Genomic DNA, 18,176 nt, shown 5'->3' on the forward strand with positions numbered 1-18,176 from the left:
CATCTTAAGCCAATGAAGACTTTACAGTTTTAATAACAATAGTTCTCCCACTTTTGCCCCACTTCTTCACTTAACATTTAGCCTGATGAACTTAGGGAGAATTTTAATTTTCTCATTATTTTGTGACATTTTGGTTGTTCTAAAAAAGGTATCATCCAATTCTAGATTCTGAAATTTATATTACTGTTAGTTTCTCAACAGATACTTAGGCAGCATTAAAGAGTACAGAGATCTTGATTTCATTTCTGACTATGCAATTTTAGTATCAGCAACAGGGCAAGAATGAAATACAAGCAAAAGCATATACTCACAACAAGTAAATTCATGACTGTGTGTCCTATTTCTCCAAACAATGATTTCCTATGTCTAATACTTGTCAAAGGAGTTGGGTACACTAGCAAGAGAAAAGGGGGGAAGTAAGAGACATGCAGAACAGAATAATTTCTAAATAGCCCAATCACTTTAGAAGTTGATACATTATGGTTATTGGAACTGGTATTTATAATTTATATATATATAATTGCTGGGATCCAAAACACTGCAAAGGTAGTCCAATATACTCATGGGTGTTGTCTTTTGTTCTCAAACAGCAGCATCTAATGTTATACAGCAAACCATTTTGAAATTGAGGATACTTTCAAAACTAGTTTGTAATACAACATGGAGGTGTTCTACCTGGGATTGTTTACAAAACAGATGAAGACGGGTGTGGATGTGACTAGTCCCTCAATGCGGTGGTGGTGATCAGTGGAAGTCCCATGTTGCATTTATGAGCAGGGAAAATATGCTATTTAAAAAATAAATGATTCATACATGAAGTTTACAGCTATAACTGTCCCCAGCTGTTCACATGTACTTCCAAACGTAATTGAAGTGCAAAATGGTGAGGGGAGAGAATTAGTAAAAGAATTAATAAATAGGGACATATAGATTTGCACTATAAGGCTCACTGTCTTGGCAATGAATTTCTTTAATTTTAGAAAGAGATTGCCTTCAATCTTTCTGGCATGTCTTTTTAAACTCAACCCATGGAAACTGACATTACATAAATCATTTATACTCTTCTCTTAGCGAACTGTACAGGAGGTCCAGAAGCCTCTAAATAAGATCCTGTACTGAATTAGCTGAAGAAATATCCAAAGAGAAAGCTAAGAACATAATAGAATGGCCAGGATAGAAGATGAAGGACATTTACATGTAATATCTCTGTACTAGATTCAATAGTCACTGGGAGGTAGCAAGCAGCACATTCTTGTTATGAAGATGGCAGCACATTCTAAGGGCAGAAATGTATTTTAGATTGTGTTGTATATGTCTGTAGTCTACACAGCAGTCATCACTAACCAATGCTACAGATTTGTACTACACAGAAACTTTCATACCACACATTTTCAGAGAGTGGAAAACATGTCATTCATTCCAAAAGAGAAAATATTTCATATGTTTTCTTCAGTGGTTCCTCAAATTTCCAGTTTTTCCACTGGAAAATAGTCCTTGCATTTTCCTCTTAATCCCCACCCCCCAGATAGCCTTTACATCTTTACTCATATAATATTGAAATGTGCTACCAAAAAGACCCATAGGAAGACGAATAAATGAAACTGACATTTGCAACCACATTGAGGTCAAAGACTTGATGTCAATACACAATGGATCAGTTTAAAGCACTGGTCTAAGTATATGAAATAATATGTGAATGAAACTCACCTCCATATTCTGCTCCTAATCTCAACATTAAGCGAATTGGAAACACCTTTGCCCATGGCACCTCTTGCTTCTGAATAAGAATACCACATAAAAAAGGATTTTTGGGTAGTATGAGATCATCCAGTTTCTGAAAAGTTGGTGTAACAAATAGGAATCCACCATTCTCCTTGCTTCCAAGAAAGCCTTCAGTGAAAGTAATATTTTCCAAATTTCCTATGAATTTTCCTGGTTAAAAGAATACATATAGTCAAAATCATCATAAAAGCACACTCCTGATGCATACAGCCATGGACATAATCATAGCTTATAGGGCAAAATAAGACAAATGACTCTGGCCCCAAATATCTGAAAGATCACCTCCTTTCATACAGGTGTTAAAATCAGCAGAAGGGGCACTCTTTGTAGTTCCATCAGCCTCAGAAATCTGGGGTGGTGGTGGCCTGGGAGGGGGAACTCTCCATGGCTGTTCCTCAGTTGAGGAATTCCATTCCCAGAGATGTGCCTGGCATCTTCATTATACAGTTTCTGTCATGTGCTGGAGTCACATGTCTTTACCCTAGCCTTTGACACCCGAGATACATATTTTCAGGACTCATCCTGTATTATTTTGACTGTAATTTGTTTTAAACTGTTTTTTATATTTAATTAATATTATGGTGAAGGGTGGGTAGTAATAATATCATTTTTTTATTATAAGGACCATATGCTGAATCCAGATAAGCATGACTGTGCTTGGATTCCTGACACTACTGCCCCCACCACCTATAGCACCATGACATAACACATCCGAACAAGTCACTCATGAGAATTAGGGGACCATCCTGAACAGCTAGCAGGGGCTGAAACAGAAATGGATTATTAATGGAAATAGAGAGGGGGGAGAGAGATTCCCCAAAATGAGATCAGCAACTAAGGGTGGAAAATTTCCCTGAAATGCCTATCATTTTTTGAGCAGCCCAGCAAAGTCAGTTCTTATTATTTGAACAACACCATTAAGATGAATACAGTGGTACCTTGGTAGTCAAATGCCTTAGTTGTCGAACAAATCGGCTTCCGAACGTTGCAAACCTGGAAGTGTTCTAGTTTGTGAATTTTTTTTTGGAAGCCAAATGTCCAATGCAGCTTCTGATTGGCTGCAGCAAGCTCCTGCAGCCAATCAAAAGCCATGCCTTGGTTTTTGAACCTTTTCAGGAGTTGAAAGGACTCCTGAAATGGATTAAATTTGAGAACCAAGGTATGACTGTACTGAAAAGGAAGTATTTCATGAAGTCTGATATGTTCTGCTTTCAAATTATACCAAAGTTTCATACCTTTCATGGCATCCTTATATATATTAATAAATAATTTGAATATTTCTTCAGGAACATCATCTTCATTTGGCAAACAAGGTAACAGTATAATAATTTCTGCCTGCCCCAAACCATGCAGTCCATTGGTTGAGAAGTACCAGCACCTTTCTGAAGAATCTTATTGAGAAAAATAAAATTAAGCAGAATATTTTATTGTTAAATGAAGGATATTAAATATATATATATATTTCTGCATAGTAACTAAGACATTAACGTTAGGAAGTCTTAGGCTATATTCAGTGTTAGGGAAGTGTAAACTCACTGAAGTATTTCCATTTATTTCAATGGGTCTTTTCCGAGTATGACAGTTGTATAGCACCATCTGTATTGAACTATTTACTTGACTTTTATAAGATTTTTTTAAATTTAAAAGCCCTAGTTTAGAGATGGTTGCTATATTAGCCACAAAGATTCAAAACAGAAAGGTGATACCTTTTATTGATGTGATAATTAAGCATTAAGGCATTATGGGGAACACTGTAATTCATTATTGTATGTAAAAATATTTACAGCTGACATCATCTGACTTTCTATACACCTACGAATCTGACTTCAGTCTAATGAAGAATTTGAAAGGTAGTATAATCCAACTTCAACCAATATTTGTCACTACCTATTCAATGTATTCCTACCAAAAATCACTTCAAAATTATACATGACATGCCCCCTGGGCAAGTGTTATTCATTTAAGGTCAATAAAATATGTCCAGGGATCATGCCCCAATCAAAAAAAAAAAAAGGGGGGGGGAATGAGGTTTGTGATACCTATTTCCAAAATAACTTAAAAAGGTAGAAGGCAAGAGTAACGGGGGGAAAGCCTCAAGTAAAACTAAAGATTTAAGCCTATAGGTTGGTTCATATTTCGTAGCAGCAAACAAACACATTTACATGCCATTTTCCTTGTGTACCACTTACAAGGCAGTATCTTGACATTCACAAGAAGATTTGCATTCAGGATGAATGTTAGTGGATTGGGTTCTTCAAGTAGTAAAGTGACTTGCTTATGAGAAGGATGTTCTTCTATTAAGGATTCTAAAGAAAATTTAGAACATTATTAGTTCAACAGAAGGTATTTTCTTACAGTGAGCAGGAGGAAAGCAATTTTTCATTGCAAAATACAAGACTTTAATCAGAAAAATGGTCCAGCAGTAGATGTGAGCATATCTGGATTTGATGGCAGTCAGCACATAATGCCATGACAGACCATGGCTTATTGTAAACAAGCAGCCATGCAAGCTCCCAGAGAAGAGATTGCAGACTCTCTATTTCTCCCCATTCATCCTGCAGCTGTGTTGTGAGAAGCCAAGGTTTGTCTTAGTCTGGGCTTGTGGCTTAGCTTTCTCCAGTAAAACGAGCTGCGGACTAAAGTTTGTCCCATGATTTATAGTTCATGATTTGTCTGGAGAGCTAAGCAACAAGCCCCAGTTCTGATGACATGGTAAGCTAAACCATGATTTAGCTCAGCACAACAGCAGAACAGAGGAGGAGCAAAGCAGCTACAATCTCCTCTCCAGAAAGCCCCACCTTTTCCGCATTCTCACTAAGCCAGATCATTATGTGCCAATAAGGACAATATTATTTCTTTATATTTTAATTTCAATGTTATACATTTACCTTTTAATTGATTTTATTAATATCTTATGATTCTCAATATCATTATACACTTCTAAATTGCAAAATCAATGCAATGTAGCACATTACACTGAGAAACATTCCCATTTTTAGAAAACACACATTTCCCAGGAAAACTACTTGGGCAGAGGAAACTCACCTTCTCCTTTTTCTCCTCTTGCAAGCAGAAGAGGAGGCAACCCATTATCCTCAGGAATAAGGCTGATCTCCTTGCTAACACAGTTTTCAACACCACAAAGCATCCTGAAATCTAATGGACTAACAGCTACATCACTAGCTTCATTTGTTGTGGCAGGAACAGGATGCTTTACTGGTTCAACAATAGTGGGGAATTCAGCAGTAGCAGGAATCAGACAGTCAGAATTACATGACAACTCAGGTTGTCCTACGGGGGACAAAATATCTTCTTCTGGAACAAAAGAAGTAGGAGAACTGAAGTTCTCAGTTTGTCCAGCAATATGCATTTCATCCTTTGGTTTGATATCAGTTGCACAAGCAGTGTCATTTGTTGAACTTTCAACCTATGAAAAAATGATTTCAATTAGATCTAACATTCACTTAATTCAAAAGTGTGAAATCTGTACAAGCATTTCAAACAGGAAAAAATGAAAAAAGCATTGTTACATAGCCATTTAGCAACAAAACAACTTATCACGTATTTTTAAACACAATAAAAATGTTATCAAACAGAGAATCATCATGAAAATCAGTAAAACAGGAATTCAGTAATAACAGGGTGCATTTTTCTTACAGACATTTGAAGCAATTGACGGATGATGCTTCATATATGGCAGAAGGAAGGGTATTCTAACATGCAGAACCCTGGATGGGAAATGTCCACTTCTTATTTTTAAGAACACATAGGAACAATTTATGATAAATTGTGGCTTACGGGATATGGTTCCTGTGGGGATCTTCTGACTCCAGATGACAATTTTGTTGTGTCAGCAACTTCCCCATTAGGCAAAATACCATCTGCAAACCAAACTCTTTTCTGTTCTTTAGGGCACAACCCTAAAAGGAGAAGGAGAAATAAATGAGGATCCCTTACTTATTTTTTATAAAACAAAACCACCTAACACTTCCAAAAAAGCCCTGCCCTACCCTGCCCACAATAGCAGCCCACTTAGAATCATTACTGCAATACATAGCAATCAGTGTCTTCCCTCAATAATGGAATGGAGACTTAATGAAAGTCAATAAACTGAAGCTTTATCCAGGTAAGACTGAGGCACTGTTAGTGGGCAGTTTCCTAGAACAGTTGGGTGGGAACTGGCCTGTTCTGGGTAGGGTTACACTCTGAAGGAGGTGTGTAGCTTGTGGGTACTTCTGGATCCATTACTGTCACTTGAGGCAAGGCTCAAGTGGCCTCAGTAGCACAAAGTGCCTTCCATGAGGCAGTCTGAACATATAAAACCAATGCTACCATGACTGCATTGGCTACCAATTAGTTTACGGGCTCAATTCAAGATGCTGGTTTTCACCCAGTATCTCAAGGACTTCCTCTCCCCACACGAAGCAAGCCAGACTCTGCAATTGTCATCTGAAGTCCTTCTCCGTATGTCTACTCCAAGGGAGGCATGGAGTGGAGGAACACAAGTACTGGCTGTTTCAGTAATGGTTTCCCGCTTGTGGAATCATCTCCCCAGAGAGGCATGCCTGGCACCATCTTTATCTACTTTAGCTGTCAAGAAGGAAGGTTTATTTTTACCCAGGCATTTGACACTTAATTTGGAGGGTATTAGGTATATATGTGGCAACTTCCTTGCTTATTTTTTTAGCGAGGTGGGTTGAGTGAGATCTTTGTGCCTTCTAGGTTTTCATTTTATTCTGGTGATTATGATTACGATTATGAAGAGGAAGAAAAGATCAGATGAACAGTTGTATATCTCAACACAAATATACCAAGACATGAGGTTTCTGCAGTTAGTAAATTTAACTATTGATGCACAAAACTATCTAGAAAAAGATGTACACAGGTGTACAAATAAAGAGGCTTGCATAGAAGACTTGTCTCAAGACTAGCCTAGAGGAGCTTTGATCACCTTTTCCAGGTTATGTCTCAAGGCAAAGTCTGGAGACATGGTGTTAAAGATGTGAGATAATCCAACAAGGGGCTTATTGACATTTTTGCCTCAAAATAAAAATTCTCTCCTCTGCAAGTTCAGGTTAAAACATAGCATGGGTCACTCTTTATCAGTCATCACTTTGCTGACATCACTTCAAATTGCAGCAACACTGCTAGCAAGAAATTTCATTTCCTGCTCCCTGTCCCTCACCCCTAAACGTATCATGGTTTGAGTGTTGAGATAATGAAAACCAAACCCAAACAGAGTATGCATATCCCACACAAGTGAACATCAGCTGCAAGTTTGTTGTGCTATCCTATAATTGTCTAGAGAGGCCCCGATAGTAAATATAGTCCTTCAGGTTACCATCACCATTTGGCTGTTTAAATACAGACGTGGGTAATGAAACAGAAGGAAAATTAGGTGTACCGGTTGTCTGTGCTTCCTGCAGAGGTGAAACAGTTGAATATTCAGAGGTACCAGAATTGGGCACAAGACCCGTTGGGCTCATCATCCTTTCTAGTGCCTGTGCTAACAAACAAAATTTAAAAAGTTTAAATGTCACAAATGTAGGATATTTCTCCTTTCTCCCTTTTTCTCACACACAGGCTTGAGGGGTCCTGAGAGGTACCCCAAGATGAGTTTAGGATCACACCGTTTCATTTTAACTAGGACTGCAAAATTTACTGGATTTGAAAAACACAGTCAGTAGTTCTATACAGGTTATTTCCTCACTACGCATAGGAATTTATCTGTATCATACTACCCTTCTTGATGTTGGTGTCTTATACTAAATATTTGCATAGGGAGGTCTCTGTGTACAGCCCAACATGTTAAATTGAATAGATCATTCCAATAAGGCCTACAGAGCACAAGAATGAGACCTAGGCAGACTAGGCAATACAGTGCAAAACTGCTATAGAAAGCAAAGTCAAGGGCATCAGTATCAGGTAGGTGTAGGATAATTTTCATAACAATCTATGAGGTTGCGGCGGGGGGGGGGGGATAGGGAAGCAAAGGAAATGTATATGGACTCATTCTCTCTCCAACTATCAGCAGCCAGGAAAAAGCAACAGAATTTCCTTCTTGGGAAATTCCATAGGACACCTGGTTGGCCATTGTCAGAATACCAAACCAGATAGATAATTGCCTCATCAAGCATAATTATACTTATGTTCTAAGAGGCAGTATGACAAATATATTCATCACTCTTAAAAATTATTTCTTTTAAAAGTTTCTAAATATAACATATGAATGGAACTCCTATTAACTTCATCCTATGCAGTGTTCAGATATATTACAAATGTTTCTGAGCACTATTTATAATAGAAATATTGTTCAAATTGGGAAGACTGTTTCAATACTCAGGAGTTATTCCAGTTACCTTTTATCTTCCTCCTAATTTTATTAAATCATTTTTACCTTTGTTAATGGACTCATAGCAGCTTATGCAGACTCTTGCTTCTTTATCCAGATACTGAAGTTTGCATTTCCGATTACAACAGGCTGTACAAAAAACCTAGATTAGAACAGCAGCTATATTAGTATGATGAATCTAAAAAAATAGTTAAAATAATATATTACTAATTAGACAAGACACAAACAGGTGGGGGGATTAATACTATATGAACAATCTTATTTTTCAGTTTTAGTACCTGTCTTTCCAAAGTGCAGTTTTTGCAACATAAAGGTCAAGGGGCCCCTGACTGTTAGGTCCAGTTGCGGACGACTCTGGGGTTGTGGCGCTCATCTCACTTTACTGGCCGAGGAAACCGATGTACAGCTTCTGGGTCATGTGGCCAGCATGACTAAGCCGCTTCTGGTGAAACCAGAGCAGCGCACGGAAACGCCGTTTACCTTCCCGCCGGAGCGGTACCTATTTATCTACTTGCACTTTGACGTGCTTTCGAACTGCTAGGTTTCAGGAGCTGGGACAGGAGCTCACCCTGTTGCAGGGTTCCAAACCACCAACCTTCTGATCGGCAAGCCCTAGGCTCTGTGGTTTAACCCGTGTCCCCTATATAGAGCACAATAAATTAACTCTATAGCACAACACTGACATCTAGTGGAGGTTTTTTTTAAAAACCACCACCACAACAAACCTTACATTTGTGTAGAATCTATTTATGCCCAACTCACACAATTAGTAATAAAATTGATTTCAGGGTGTGTGTGTGAAAAAATAGGAGGAACAAACAAAAACTGAAGCATGAATTGCCTTACTCTGATCTCTGAACAATTCTGAATCACTGTAGTGCACCAAGATGAATGCACAGTGTTCTGGAAGCTACAAACATGAGTCTGACCAAACTGCGGGAGGCAGTGGAAGACAGGAGTGCCTGACGTGCTCTGGTCCATGGGGTCACGAAGAGTCGGACACGACTAAATGACTAAACAACAAATATAGTGCTAGGGAGGGGTCAGCAATAGTGCTGCATGCTAGCACCAACGACATGGGGAAATGTAGTTGGAAGGTCCTGGAAGCAAAATCGAGGTTGCTAGGTAGAATGCTGAAAGCCAGGACCTTCAAAGTAGTTTTATCTGAAATAATACCTGTGCTACACACAGGGGCAGCTAGACAGGCACAGTTGTGTAATCTCAATGCATGAATGAGACAGTATTGTCAGGAGAAGGGATTTAGATTTATTAAACAGTAGGGAACCTTTGGGACAAATCAAACTTGGATGGGCTCTACTTAACCAGGATGCAACCAAGCTGTTAAAATCAAGAACAATTTTCAAACTGATTGTGGGGTGAAACCGACAGCAGCCAAGGAGGGTCGGATTTGGAACAAACCTTCCCCCAGGATGAAGGTGAAAATGTTTATTATCATTTAAATGGAGGAGTATAGAACTAGGCATCAAGAGTGTAGGGGCACATAACAGCAATTCAGAGAGCACAAAGCAACACAGACTAAAATGCAAGTGCCACAGATAATGTTGAGACAGAAACTGTGTTTTTCTAGTAATGCTCAAGGCCTTGGGGCCAAGATGCGTGAGCTGGAGTGCTTGGTTTGAGAGGACAGATATAGTGGGTATAACAGAAACTTGGTGGAATGAAAACCATTGAGGCACTCATCTATGGATGCAAACTTTATAGGAAGGATATTGAAGGGAGTACTGGAGGTGGTGGTCAAAGATTACATAAGAGACAAAATCCTACAGAATCTTGGATACCAGACCACTGGTTGGCCACTATGAGAACAGTGTGTTGGACCAGATGGGGCATTTGGCCATATCCAGCAGGGACCTTCTTATGTTTCTACCAGTCTACGGTCTCCCCCCGCATTTAGCTTTTAATATATGGCAGGGCAAGCTGTGCTCAGATAACACAGTTTTCTCTCTCCCCAGCACAGGCTGGATTTTCAAGACTGCACTGGGTAGCAAGTACTGGGACATTTATATGCTGCTTTTGATCAACATTTTCCACTTTTACTTACAAACTAAAGATTGTGTGCAAACCTTAATGATTATCTAGAATACAGATTGTGTCTTTCTTTCCTTCTATATATTATTTGTTCAGTTACCAGGATTTGAAGCCTGTTTGACTGCATTTTCAATTAGTAAAACTTTAGGCTGATAACACTTAATAGTGCCTGTTTCCATCCCAACTAAGCCAGTTTTGGGGGAGGGGAAGGGTGGGAATGATGTTAATAAAAGCAAACGCTAACCTAGAAGGATAAATACTTATTTCTAACTTCTATGATGAGCAGACATATGGACTAGGATAGATATTTTAAAATGGGTTTAGATTACTTACTTTCCCACAAGCACGGCAATGGTGTCTTCTTTTTGTAAATGTGAACCTGGCTTGACAATTCATGCAGTTTGGTGCTTCTGAATCAGGAACCCAGGATGGCTGCTTGTCCCCTGGGACTACAGCTTGTTCTACTACTTGAGCAGGTTCCGAGATCACAGGTGAGACACTACCTTTGTTTTCCAAGCTGCTTTGTGTGTCAGCATTATTAAATCTGAAGTTTGACTCAGAACAGGTTTTAGTATCTGAGAGAGAGGTATTTGAGATTGTGGAATTTATCACTTGGGGCTCACTCTCAAGTTTATTTGGACTACTAAGCTCAGAAGAGAGTTTGGATTTTGGTGAAAAGTTTTGCAACTGTTTTGGCCTTGCACCTCCACTGTGCACCATCTGTTGGCTGCTTGCGAGGTCTGAAATTTCACTTGCAGTTTCACTTATGTGATCTGAAGTCTCTTGTTGAACCGGCTGTGTTCCTTTTCCCACCAGAATTCCCAATCTAGGTTCAGAATTGGAAACTATACAATTGTTATTGGCAGAAGCTTCCCTCTTCTTAAATTCCGTTTCTACTTGTAAACTATCACTTCTGACATTCAGTTTGTTAACATCTATTAAGTTATCATAAATCACATCAGATTCCGACAGTCCATCATCAGTATCTTCTTCCAGAGGCTTTGAATGGCTCACTTCGGAACAATGCTCAGTTAAGAAGGCATCAAGTTCAGCATCACTAATGAGCATATCACTTCCAATAATGTCTTCTTCGATAGCTAGATCAATTGAAGCTCTATCACCAATGTCAGCGGGCAAAACACTGCTGCATGTTTCAGTAACCAAAGAACTAGAAGTAGCAGCAGAGTCTTGATATTGGAAAAGATGACATTTACTAGTAATGTTGTCAAAACCCACATTCTCGCTATCTGTAAAGGCAGGCTTCTCTAGGCAGCACTGGATGGGTTTGTTTACATTTCCATCTTGTTCAGAAGCTTCTATTCTGTGAAACAATTCTTCTTTAGAAAGGCCATTGTTATATTTTTCTGTGTGCACAGTTACCTCACTAATGACATCTGCTGCTTCACTCTGAGCAGTTTTTCCACTTGTGTCATCAGTTGAAACTAGTGACCCACATATAGAAACAGCAAGTGGAAGACAGGACAATGAAGTCTGTACATCTTCAAAGACCTCTGATGTTGAAACTATGTTTGCAGTTGCACTGGTTTTCTCTTCTGCACTAGAGATATTTTCCTCAGGGGTGGGTGTTTTATCCAATACCAACATATTATCAATTTGAAGTGGGGAGGCACATAAAGTCTCTTCTTTTGGCAATATTAAGCTGTTGTTATTCAACCCATGTGTCTTTGGCAGGTTAGAGGTTTCAGATTCAATCTTATCTTCTTTTGAAATAGTTTGCTTGCCACTTTCTCCATGTATCGTTTCACTTTCTGCACTATTTTCATCTACTAACAACTCACAAGGCAGCTCATCTTTGGAACTTTCTACAGTTGGCTTTAGTTGGGCTATTAAAGCTGATACTCTCTCAAGGCCTGTAGTTTGTTCTACCTGATCAATTACTTCATTGTTATCCAAAGTTCCCGTCTTTTCTTGAGCCCCACCAGATTCCACTACATTTGCTTCAGAAAGGCTGTCTGTCTTTAGCATCACTTGGCTCTGTTTTTCTGTTGTGCCATCTTCCTTATTATACAGTGTTGTATCTTCATCAGTCAGTTGATGTGTGCCAGTATCCGCACTATAATCAACAGACAAGTTACAAGCAGTGGCTGTTACCAATGATAAATCAAAACCTGTAAGAGAGCTTGTATTGGTCTGAAAGTCACCTGGCTGCAACTTTTGAATACACTCCGAATTACTTTTCACATGGCTCAAATTACCTGTGTCACTGATAAGATCACAGACGGGTATGCTACATCGCCCAAGGCAAGAAGATTGATTTTTATCCGAAGAACCACCATCCACCATAGACAAAAGATCTAACCCAGTGACATTTTTCTCATTCTGCTCAGTGTTCAGTTCAAAGTTTGCTACATTTGTAGTCTGACTAGACAATGAGAGCTCAGTTGATGTTGTACATCTACTAATACTTTCTTGCACATTTGTTCCCAGGAATTTTGGCTGCTGGTAATCTAATTCTGAAGAAAGAAAGTGAGATTTGGAATCATGTGGATTTACAATTTTGTTGTTTTCAAGTTCATCTGAAATTAAAATAAAAATTGTTAGAAATTCATTACACCTCTCCCTCCTCCCCCCCCTCTCTCATACACACTCACTCATCCCTATGGCATCAAAAACAAATATTAATAAAAGGCTATTTTTTTGCCCACATTCTTCCTGTTCTTTGTCTCCCCACGCCTCCCCATTGTCTGTTTTAGATTGTAACCTCCTTGGGAGCAGGAACACAGTAATATGGTGAATGAGGCTCTGTAAAGCACCATATACACCAGTGGTGTCCTTCATTATAATCCACTTTAAGCATGCTGTTCTCTCACACAAAATAGAAGCATGAAGTAAAAACTAACCAGTATTCTGCTCAAATTCATCAAGTAGCTTGTCCAAGTCTGAGACTGCTGCTTTGAAGTAACTGTCCATTCTAAGGCTGAATCTGGTAAGAGTTTTCTCCTCTTGCGCCTATGTAGAATACCGTACATTGAATTAAGCAAGGGAAGATCTACTGGTAGATCTTGAACAATTTGTAGTAGATTTTAAGAAATTTCTGACTACCAATTCTTTAAAACAGTAACAGTATAAAGAGGTGCTTCTATCAAATTAGGCTGCTGAAAAAGAAGAAGTCAAGGCCTGATTAAACCAATGATTTATTAAACTGTGGCTTAGAGTTGTGTGAGTCCAGCAGCTTAAGTATGTTTTGGTTTGTTTTACTGCTAGCAAACTATTATCTGAAGCCATAGGTTTTTTTGCTTATAAACTTGTTTTAACTATGGCTTGGCATTATAGGTGAACTGAGCACTCTTCCTTAACCATGGTGTACCTGACTAGCCCCATTACAAAACTTGCATAAAGTCACAATCCCAAGCAAAGGTGCCACCTTGTGCCAAAGACTGGGGGTGTGTCATGTGTGCTATGACGATGTCACATGATGTTTCGGGAGGAGCACTCAGCAACCTTCCACAACAGGAAGAGAATGAGCTGGCCAGGGAAGACACACTTGACTTCCTCAACCCCCAAACACTGGGGGAGGGCCAAAAGAGCTCAGCCCCCTGGAGTTGGCGTCCCTGATCCAAAGCATTTCAGACTTACATCATCCTTTCACTGTGAATTTTACAACTCCCGTGATGTGGGATTTTCTAAAACAAATTCCATTTTAGAAATGCATAGCTTCGTAAAATAAATTAGTAACATTTTTTTATTTAGATATTTTACGCTGCCTTTCAAAGCACTTTACAGCATAAAGTCATCATAAAATGGGTAATAATTCAAATAAAATAAAATAAAAACAATTCATTACAAAGTCAGTTGTAAAACAGCACCAATGGTTAAAAGTACATTAAAAACTGCCATAAAAATAGATGATAACACCAGGACTATAGATTCTGTTTAAAAACCAGCCTAGGAGGCAGCCAAATGTATTTCCCATGGGGGGAGGTTCCACAACAGAACCACGACTGAGCCCCTAGCTTTTGTGCCCCCCTCCCTCTTGTGAAGGACCTTAGCAGCAGGTCAACCTCAAGAGCTGACTGGGCTAATACATGTGCATACAATCCTTAAGATAACTTGGTTCCAAGCCATCTAGTACCTTAAAGGTAACAACTAGTATTTTAAATTGGACCTGGAAGCCCACTTGCAGCCAGTGAAGGTGGTGCAGAATCAGTGATATATGCTCAGATTGCATGACCTTTCAGAAGCAATGGGGCAGCTACAAACTGATCAGCTGAACATTCTTCAAATACAGACCCCATGCAGCGCATTACAGTAGTCTAGCCTAGATGCAATCAGAATAATGAATAAGAACAGTACAAGTCAAAATGGGCAACTGGAATGGATATAATGAAATATAATAAAATCAAAGTTAATCAAGTTATTTCAGGTACTCTGTAGGAAGCATATATTTATGATCAAAGCTCTTATTAAAACTAATGTCCTCCCTTAAAATCTAAATAATATAAAACTAGTAGGCTAATCAGTCTTCATTTACAATATTTATAAACAATCCAATAAAAATAATTTCCAAGTAAACCTATGAAGTGGCTTGAATATAACATTTAAGGCACACTAAGTACACTCCTTCACATATTTCAGTTCAACTACTTTTGGTTATTGGAAAAAAAACTTTTCAAATATTTATTTAGCATCAACACTGACAAATATAAAATAGCATAAATGTTAAATGCTATAGTCAAACTGCTTTAAGTTACAAAGAATTTACAACTTACTTTAATCATTCTTGGGACAAAAATAGCCTTAGCCTGGTAGACACTGTGACTAGGATGTGTCTCCAAAGCTGGTCAGTGAAGAGTCACTGCTGATGTCACAAGATTCGCCCCTCTCTCTGCCTTGATCAAATATAGAATTTCCTTCCCATTTTACTGAAAGGATTTCCTTTGGACATGGAATTACTGGTATATCACGGTATCATTTTGGGGGCAAGCCAGCTTATTTTAAAATCTTAACACTTTATATAGAACTTAAAAACCAATATAATTTCAGGAAATGGAAATTATAATTTAAAACCTGATAACATAATTAGTCTGTTTCTAACCCAAAAAAGTCTTTTAAGATGGTTCATTGAGACATGAAGAGTAATGAAAAACAAGCTGTGGACAAACACTGTCAATTTGATCACTCAAAAATCATGTGACAAACCATGACTTGCAAACCAAGTACTTGGTAAGCACTTTGAAATTCTTGATAAGAAATGTAATCCTAAAGCAACCTATGACAAAACTGTCAAGTATACAGCACAAAGATCATTAACATTCTAAATATTTCTGTCTTGTTGCTGATCTCATGTAAGCTAAAGCATAGGGTAAAAATGCTGCAGCTTGTGTAGACTTAGTTGCAAGAAGTCAAGTCATTTTTGAACTGGGAAGAAAACGTTCCTAACTCTTTAAGTGCAGAGACAAGCTAGGGAGACACCCAGGGGCTTCACTTGCTTGTGCTCTGAGAAGGTCCCTGCTCACGGAACAGCACAGATTTTGGTGCAACAAACCCACCCTCGCTCGCTATGGTGTCGTCATATCAGCTTGACTTCTCACATGATTATCTTCCTTTACATATAGGAGCGGGGAAAGAAAAACACACACAAGCCATCACCTGCGAATTCTCTTGCATTATATTGGCATTTCAACCTTGAGCCAGATTCAACCTCCTGCGCCGGATTGTTTACTACAATGGCTCCACAAACCATAAAAAGCACACCGGGGCGGACAAAACTTCTGGAGATTTATTATAATCACACGGGATTATTCCAACCAAGACCGGGGAAGGGGGGGGGAGAGAAAGCATGGGGGGTTGTTTGATGTTGAGATTTCCAACCTCTCCAGGCGCCAGACAAAAAGTGGAGCCTGAAACTCTTTGGAGAGGCGACCAAACGTGAAGATGCCAAGCAAGGAAGGGGGTTGCAGGAGGAGAGAGGAACCCTCTCACTCGCCCAGCCAGGGAGGGCAGGACACCCCGGGGTGCCGATCCTTCCCTTTATAAGACAGTAGAGCAGGCGGGTCTTTCCTACCCGCCGCTTTAGCCCCCCTCGCTCCTGCCCCCAAACGGGGAGAGGGGGAAATCTGTGGGGTGGCGAGCAGCCAGAGCATTGCTTGAAGGGATGCCTCGTCTACACCGCGTCTCTCGTTGTCACAGAATACCTGAGAGGAATACCTGAGAGGAATGGAGGCCCACAGGCGCCCCCCCCCCCACATCTGAGGGACAAAAAATAATAATTGGGCGCCGGACCCTCTTCTGAGGCCGATACCCGGAGCAGGCACGCCCCCACACCAGGAAGCAACAACATTCCCCTACACACACACCCCGCTCACCTCATGGGCGCCCCCGCCAGCTTAATACGAGCCCCGCGAAGCGCGGCGGGACTTTCGCGCAGACTTTTTTTTGTCTTTCCCCGAGAAAGTGGGGCGGGGGGCCAGAGCTGTTCTCTTTCTTCTTCAGGTCACCGTGCGCATGCGCTACCCTCGCGCTCTGCCTCTCTCTCTCTCTCTCCGCCTTCCCTCAAGTCTCTTCTTGCTACCAATCTCCGGGATGGAGTCAAGTGCGCTTGCGCAGTTGCTAGGCTGTTTTTCTTCCCTCCTCCTCTTCCTCCTCCTCCGCGCTTCGGAGGTCAAGTCAAAAGGTTCGGGTGATTCCCCCCCAGACCCCGGCGGGCGGCGGGTTGGTGCGCCAAAAGTGGTGCTTAGGCATCCGGATTGAGGTAGTGGCCGCTTGCATTTCCTCTGCTTGGGAGGTAAAGTTGCACCGAAAAAGGAGAAGGGAAGAGGACGCTTGGTTTTGCAGAACGTTTGAATAGGCTTCTTTTTTATGTAGAGATGCCAAATTTGGGAAAGGTTACTGTAATTAAAGCAGCAGTACAGGACGCCTCCGTCTACTGTCCTCCCTTCAAGGTCCTTGCCTTCCCCTATTGTGATCCTTTTTAATCTTTTAAATGGACTTTGGTATCCGGCGGTGAAACGTCAAGCTCTTAAGAAAAGCAAGAGCGATCAGAAAGTCCGGCTTTGAAGGTCCTTAGGACGCTCGGGATCGCATGGAGCTATTTTAAAGGGGAAAGTGCCTTTGAGAATGTGCAGAGTACACGTAGCTGATCACTCAGAAGCCACAGCCGTCCCTGCACATTAGAGTTGGGCTTTTATTTAAGTGGCTGCTGAGCTATAGACACATATTTGTTTTATAACTACATTTATTAGCTGTCATTCAAAATGCATCATTTCCTTGTAACATATAAGCAACATAATCACTATCCTCATATCAGCATAAGCCTGATAGCTAAGGAGTGGAGTTTTTTCTGAGGCAACCACTAAGCTGAAGAGGTACAGTAAGCTTGCAACGTACGTGGGACTTGCCACGCCTACAGCCAAAACCGTGCATAGTCAAAACACATTGGGTTCAATGGTGGGTGGAATTGACAAAGTTATTTTTCTTGGAACCCCGCCCCCTTTTTATTTTTTGCTACACACATAAAGCTTAATGTGCACAAGTATTCCTGGCATCTTTGTTGCATAGCTGTCCTCCTATGCTGAAGACACACCTTATTAATTACCTTGATCACCCAAGTTTAGCTGAATGTTGGAAGATTTAGGACATAGCACTATGGAATTTGCTCCCACAAAAAAAGGATTAGACAAATGCACAGAGAATAAGGTTATCCAGAGCTACTAACCATGATGACTATGTTCTGTGCCCACTAATAATAATAATAATAATAATAATAATAATAATAATAATATCTTTATTGCCATTGCCCCCTTCGGGGACAACAAAATTACTTGACTGCTCCATAAAAACACTAATTAAACAATACAGTATAATACAGCAAGGGAGATTAGATGACTTTCAAAGTCCGGGCTTCCCATTCAGGGCCGAGATCGCTCTGGAGAAGAAGCTGTTCTTAAGACGGCTCGTTCTTGTCTTCATCGTCCTGTATCTCCGTCCCGACGGCAAGAGCTCGAACGGAGATACAGGGGGAGTATGGCTCAAT

General features: G+C 40.1%; 1 protein-coding gene across 4 annotated transcripts in view; it reads right to left on the reverse strand.

Annotated features, from left to right (window-relative positions):
• Positions 1-17,226, reverse strand: part of ZFYVE16 (zinc finger FYVE-type containing 16) — a 25,809-nt gene extending 8,583 nt beyond the window's left edge. Inside the window, exons 1-12 of one of the 4 annotated variants that reach the window (XM_083465168.1) lie at positions 16,510-16,673; positions 15,694-15,747; positions 13,045-13,153; positions 10,517-12,720; positions 8,180-8,276; positions 7,187-7,288; positions 5,581-5,702; positions 4,828-5,209; positions 3,972-4,088; positions 3,018-3,173; positions 1,708-1,932; positions 312-394 (exon numbers count right to left, since the gene is read on the reverse strand). In XM_083465168.1, coding sequence (XP_083321294.1) covers positions 312-394; positions 1,708-1,932; positions 3,018-3,173; positions 3,972-4,088; positions 4,828-5,209; positions 5,581-5,702; positions 7,187-7,288; positions 8,180-8,276; positions 10,517-12,720; positions 13,045-13,114 — 3,558 coding nt within the window. In that variant the 5' untranslated portion in view covers positions 13,115-13,153; positions 15,694-15,747; positions 16,510-16,673. Of the gene's footprint in view, positions 1-311; positions 395-1,707; positions 1,933-3,017; positions 3,174-3,971; positions 4,089-4,827; positions 5,210-5,580; positions 5,703-7,186; positions 7,289-8,179; positions 8,277-10,516; positions 12,721-13,044; positions 13,154-15,693; positions 15,748-16,509 lie in introns of those variants that run through there. The other 3 variants (XM_083465167.1, XM_083465169.1, XM_083465170.1) reach the window with 3 other exon arrangements.
• Positions 17,227-18,176: the final 950 nt, after the last annotated feature.

The sequence above is a fragment of the Podarcis liolepis genome (genome assembly GCF_965112155.1).
Source record: "Podarcis liolepis genome assembly, chromosome: 11".
NCBI classification, from domain to species: domain Eukaryota; kingdom Metazoa; phylum Chordata; class Lepidosauria; order Squamata; family Lacertidae; genus Podarcis; species Podarcis liolepis.